This window comes from Geotrypetes seraphini, chromosome 6 (assembly GCF_902459505.1).
Source record: "Geotrypetes seraphini chromosome 6, aGeoSer1.1, whole genome shotgun sequence".
In the NCBI taxonomy this organism is placed as follows: Eukaryota; Metazoa; Chordata; class Amphibia; order Gymnophiona; family Dermophiidae; genus Geotrypetes; species Geotrypetes seraphini.
Window position 1 is genome coordinate 240,761,802 of NC_047089.1, and position 6,202 is coordinate 240,768,003.

Here is a 6,202-nt window from a genome sequence, read left to right on the forward strand (position 1 = left end):
CACCGTTTCCGCGGTCGGTGAATGGCCTTGTCCCCGTCACCGCAGCGACTGCTAGTTTTCTTCCCCGTTTTCGGCGGTGACCCGCGGCTTAAATGCGGTGGCCGCGGGTAAACCGTCACCGTGTCATTCTCTAATCTGAATTCTTTAATTGTGACTGCTAGTACGTATCAACAATTCAGGAAATAGCTAAAAGCATATTTGTTCACTAGATTTCTAGGTAATTAAAACATTCTTCTTGTTTATTCTCTCTTTTGTAAACCACATGGTACGTCACGATAATGCAGTATACAAGCAAGATTTTATGTTATGTTATATGCAAAAAGTGGGTAATCCCATGCTTCTCCTCCAATTCTTTCTTTGCAGCCCTGTTTCCAAGAAAGAACTCATCTCCATCCCAGAATATTCACCTGTGAATGAGATCCTGCCTCCAGTGTCTCTGGCCCAGAGCGGAAAGGGCAGCACCAGGGCCATTGAGGAGCTGCTGGACTTCACGGGACAATCTGCCTTCTCCAAGCTGTCCAGTGACACCATTGGCCTAGATGATTGTAACAGGAACTTACTTGATGGCTTCAGCAGCCAAGCGCAGGAGGCCACACTCAACACTATCTGTTAATGGCCACAGCACAGGAAGAACCTTTAAGGTGCGTTGACTCAGTATTTATCCTGAAAGGGGGGAGAAAGCATCTATTATACTCTTTTGGGGCTTTCAGATGAATCAGAATCGTCCTCTACTGGGCCACAGTGTTAATAGCTTCAATCACAGCTGTATGGTTGGGTTGGGGGGGGGTAACTTTGTTAATAACCTACTCCTTTTCTTCTAAACTAGCCTACAGCAACTGTGCTTGATATATCAGGAATAGAGAATGACACAGTGACAAAATTCATCACCGTCCCCGCGGATAACCGCGGGAAATAATCCCATGTCATTTTCTAGTATCTATTTCAACCTCGGTCCTTCTACACCAGCATTCTTCAAAGCAAAGCTTGAGGGTCAGTGGCTGAGCCTATTCATACTCAGATTCTTATGTGAGCCAAGGATAATGAAGCCATTGTGACATCACTGATGTGATTGGCTCTTAGGCACTGGTGGAATGAGGCATTATGACATCACAATATCTGCTCTGGATACCAGAGACTGTCATTCTTTAGTTTCTATCTCAACCTCAGTCCTTCTACAGCAGCATTCTTCAAAGCAAAGCTTGAGGGTCAGTGGTTATGGCCATTCATACTCTGATTCTTCCCTCTCTCCTTAAAGAATGACATGAAGATGGTTTCCCGCGGTTATCCGCGGGGATGGGAACGGTGATGAATTTTGTCACCGTGTCATTCTCTAATCAGGAAACATCTCGTTACCAGTCATTCTGAGTGTGACAGAGACTAGTAGAGGGTGGGGAAGAGGAGATATTAGTATTCAACATTTCTTCACTCCCTCCTCTTCAGTACTTGTGCACAAGGGATAAGCACTCTTTCTCGCTGTCTTCCTGCTTCCTGATTCCAACCCCCAATCCCCATCAGCCTTGAACTCTCACCGCCCCCCTCCCCCCTCCATTCTGCTGCTGCTTCCTTCTTGGACCAAAGCCAAGACTATTACTTCTTTTTGGCTGGCACCATAGACGTGATGTCATTTCCTTCTTTGAGGCTTATGTGAGTTGATTCACATAGAGCAGTGTCTCACGAAGTTTGCAAAGCCGCAGCACTCTAAACTGAGGCCGTGGCTCGAGGGCATCCGGAAACGTGCAGACGTCGATGCAATGACATCACACTCACGCGTGTGAGAGGCGCAGCCAGCGCCGGTCCTCTCCTCTTTCCCGGCATCTCGCAGCACAGTTTGCGATACACTGACTTAGAACTTTCTAGTATTTCCTGGACACCCAACAATGGATTCAGAATCCTAACATCTCTAGCTAAAACCTAGAGCACCCCCAAATGAAGTAACTGTCCATGTTGTATCAACACTCTTGATCTAGTTACTGTGGAGCTAGTTTTTAAAAAAATGTGGTATAAGAACATTATATTTAGCAGTGATGACTAGAGCTGACCGATTCGAATCAATTCACTGATTCACTTTAGGTGAATCAATTCGAATCGATTCATTTTCAGGAAAAACTGATTCATCATCAGTGGCCCAAGCCTCCTCACCGCCGATCTATTCTGTGCAGGCCTACTTGGACCTGTATCTCTGCTGGAGCCCTTCCTTCTAATGTAACTTGAAACTTCCTGTTTTGAGAAGTGCTGGGTTGCATTGGAGGGAGGGACTTTGGCAGGAGTGGGCCTGTGTTCAGCATGCGCAGTAGCAGCGTGGGGCACAAAAGTTGAAGATTTCCCTCTCTCCTATCCCCCTGTGAGGCACCTCCCAACCACCATCCCCCGTCCGTGAGATCTGACATAGGCTTCCCAAAGCAGCAGCAGCAGTGGCAGGCAGGAAGAGGCAGTATCTCAGAACAGGCTACTCCTGGCCGGCCCCACCGGGGCCTTTCCTCTGCCACATCACTGATGACATCACTGGTGACATGGCAGAGGGAAGCCCTGGCGGGGCAGGCCAGAATCAGCTAGTTCAGAGTGCTGCTTCTTCCTGTGGCCACTGCTACTGCTGCTGCTTTGGGAGGCCTATGTCAGATCTCACGGGGGGTAGGGGGGTCAGGAAGTACAGGGGGCTAGGACAGAGGGAAGGGTGCAGCATAGGGGGATAGGAAGGATAGAAAGCTGCTGCTTATGGGGGGAAAAGGGGGAAATCCTGCATATGGTAGAGGAGAGGGAGACGCATGGAGAAGAGAGAGGAAGAAATGTTAGATATAGGATGGAGGGCAAGGAGAGATGGTGCATGGGGAGAGAAAGAAATGTTGCACATGATAATGGAGGGGAGGAAAAGAGAGATGCTGCCTGGAGGGGAATAGAGAAGTTTGACCCAGGGCACAAGGCAGGAAGAGAGAGAGATGGTAGACAAGTGGGAAAGAAACAGAAATATTGGATATGGCAGTGAAAGGGAAGGTACAGAGATGGAAGATGGATGGTAAGCACAGAGAGAGAAGAAAATGGCAAATGGGAAGGAGAGCGAGCGAGTTATAAGAAGACAAACAGGAACCAGAGCCTGGGACCAACATGATTTGAATAATGACCAGACAACAAAAGGTAGAAAAAATAATTTTATTTTCTATTTTGTCATTACAATATGTCTGATCTGAAATGTGTATCCTGCCAGAGCTGGTGTTAGATAGTGAGCGTGAGCTAGGACCTAACAGAGAGAGGAAAAATAATAATAACTTTATTCTTCTATACCGCCACAATCTTGTGACTTCTAGGCGGTTTACATTCAAGAGAGCTGGACATTCAGCTATTTAAATATGTAGAAGGAGTACAGAGTACAGGGACTTGAGAAATCGAAATTACAAAATATACTGTTTGCTGAGAATTTCGGAGCAGACCTGTAAAGAAAAGAAAAGTCGCAGCTTTCAGAAAAAAAAAGAAAAAATGAAGATTACAATATACAGTTTGTTTAGAGATTTTAAAAAAAACAACAAAAAACAGTGAAAATTACAATATATAGTTTGTTTAGAGATTCGGGGGGACTTTTAGAAGAAATTACAAATGCTGCTCGTTTAGGATTTCAGAGGGCATTTTGAAAAGAAACAGAGTGTTTGGTGAGGTTCTGTTTAGGTGATATATCTGTCGAATAAGGTAGTTTTTATGAGTTTTCTAAAAGCTTTGTAGGTCAGTTCAGCTTTATTAATGTAACTGTCTAGCCAATGTTGTTGTTTGTTTGCTTGGTGCATGAAAGTTCTGTCCAGGAAGGTTTTGTATTTACAGTTGGTTATGCTTGGGTGTGCAAAAAGATAGCTGTTTCTGGTTTGTCTTGTTGGGTTGTAGAATGCAAAGTGTGTTTGCAGGTACGTAGGAGCTAGTCCCCAAACTAGCTTGAAACATATGCAGGAGAATTTGAATATTATTCTTGCCTCGACTGACAGCCAGTGCAGTAGTTTGTAGTAGGGGGTGACATGGTCATTCTTTTTTAATCCATATATCAAGCGGACTGCTGAGTTCTGAATGATTCTAAGCTTACTCATTGTTTTTTTGGGGGTATACCCATATAAACGATATTACAATAGTCCAGAGTAGAAAGCACTAGTGATTGCACTAGTAATCTAAACGATAGTGGGTCAAAGTATTTTTTGATGGTCTTTAATCTCCATAACATCATGAAACATTTTTTTGCCACTATATTCGTGTGTTCAATCATTGTGAGGTGTGTGTCCAGTGTGACTCCCAATATTTTTATTGTGTTAGTAATTGGGTAATCATGGTCTTTTATATGTAACGTTGAATTGGTAATTTTATCTGTTGGGCTTGCAAGGAAGATTTATGTTCCACCATGAATGTAGTAGTTAGAGTGGCTTATGGACCTGAGCAGTGCTCCCTCTAAGCGGGCGGGTGTTGTGAGCAAAATTTTTTTCGCTGTGCGCTAAAAATATCGGGCGCCAGCAAATTATGAGCCAACTCGCCCGATTCTCCTCTCGCCGCCCTGCCCGCCGTGCGCTGTGACGTGAAACTTGTGCGCTGGATGTAATATTTTGTGCGCCAGCGCAGCTTAGAGGGAACACTGTGGACCTTCTCTCTATGGTTCACCAGCCTGCCCTGCCCAATCAAAAAAGCTGATGTATAGCCTCCAAAAAGCCAAAATGAGCAGTCAGCCAATTCTTCCTGTAGTGCTATATCAGGCAGGGCACAGGGGTGGGTAACTCCAGTCCTCGAGGGCCAGAATCCAATCGGGTTTTCAGGATTTCCCCAATGAATATGCATTGAAAGCAGTGCATGCATATTCATTGGGGAAATCTTGAAAACCCGATTGGATTCCGGCCCTTGAGGACCGGAGTTGCCCATGTCTGGCGCTAGAAGATGTCGCACAAGAAGCCTTTCTGTTATGATAAAAGTGACTTTTTTTTTTCTTTCTTTTTCACTTGACAGAGCCTGCACCTGTCACTCCATGGAGACCTCCTTTCCAGCAGCGATACAGCTAAAGAAGCTAAAAACAGCATTTCAAACATCCATGTCAAATGTAACAAATTCTTCCTGTATGCTGAAAGCTAATCCGAAGTACTGCCATTTCTCCACAACTGGTCTCAGAAAGGACTTTTCTTCGGCTCCACAAGCTTCTGCCACTACAAGACATCACTCTCTGAAGCTCCTCTGGGCAAAAGGACTCGGGCGGCAGCATTTGCATTTCACCGAGTTCTCGTTTCCTTTCGGACTCCAAAGTTGCCTTTCCTTGCAAGACGTAGGCAATCCAAGGTGCTGGGAAAAGGTAGCGATGCACTTTAGTTTTGTGCCTGTTCTTTCGTAGACACAGAGCCTAGGGGCAGGGGTGTCCAATGTCGGTCCTCGAGGGCCGCAATCCAGTCGGGTTTTCAGGATTTCCCCAATGAATAGGCATTGAAAGCAGTGCATGCATATTCACTGGGGAAATCCTGAAAACCCGACTGGACTGCGGCCCTCGAGGACCGACATTGGACACCCCTGGCCTAGGGCCATCGTGTGCTGCAGTATACAATGAAGCAGCCCGGGGCATCAAAAGTCCCAGAACAGCTACAGGTCTCGCTTACTAGAAACGGGGTATCGCCGTAATGCTGAATCCCCTGCTTTAAATGTGCTGCACATGAATCTTATACCATTCCAAACATTTTGACATGCTGAAAAGCCCGTGGCATGGAGGGGGGGGGGGCAGGGGGAGTGAAGGGAGCAGTAGCCTGGACTGTTAGGTCTGTCTAAGGTGTTCCTGCCCAGGTTGAAAGTAGAGAACTTGAACTAGTGCTGTATTTAGTTTTAGAGGTGTGAAGTCAGGTGCCAGTGTGATTCTAGATATCAAAAGGAATGCAACAAGGAACACCTCTTGTTTGTTTTCAGGTTTATAATTAATTTATTTTCTGTACCTTCTTGCCCACCTCTGTTGCTAGATTTTGGGGTTTGTTTTTTTTTAAACAATCGGTGATATAGGAGAACATAAGAACATAAGAATTGCCATCTCCGGATCAGACTCATGGTCCATCGAGTCCGGCGATCCGCACACGCGGAGGCCCAGTCAGGTATACACCTGATTGTTCTAATCACCCATATCCCTCTATGCCTCTCATAAGGAGATGTGCATCTAATTTGCCTTTGAATCCTAGCACAGTGGATTCCTTAATAACCTCCTGTGGAAGAGCATTCCATG

General features: G+C 45.5%; 1 protein-coding gene across 2 annotated transcripts in view; it reads left to right on the forward strand.

The window, feature by feature from the left end:
* MAP7D2 (MAP7 domain containing 2) overlaps positions 1–5,416 on the forward strand; it is a 148,668-nt gene extending 143,252 nt beyond the window's left edge. For both annotated transcript variants that reach the window (XM_033950470.1, XM_033950471.1), the window contains exons 16-17: positions 364–641; positions 4,960–5,416. In XM_033950470.1, coding sequence (XP_033806361.1) covers positions 364–613 — 250 coding nt within the window. In that variant the 3' untranslated portion in view covers positions 614–641; positions 4,960–5,416. The remainder of the gene's footprint in view (positions 1–363; positions 642–4,959) is intronic.
* Positions 5,417–6,202: the final 786 nt, after the last annotated feature.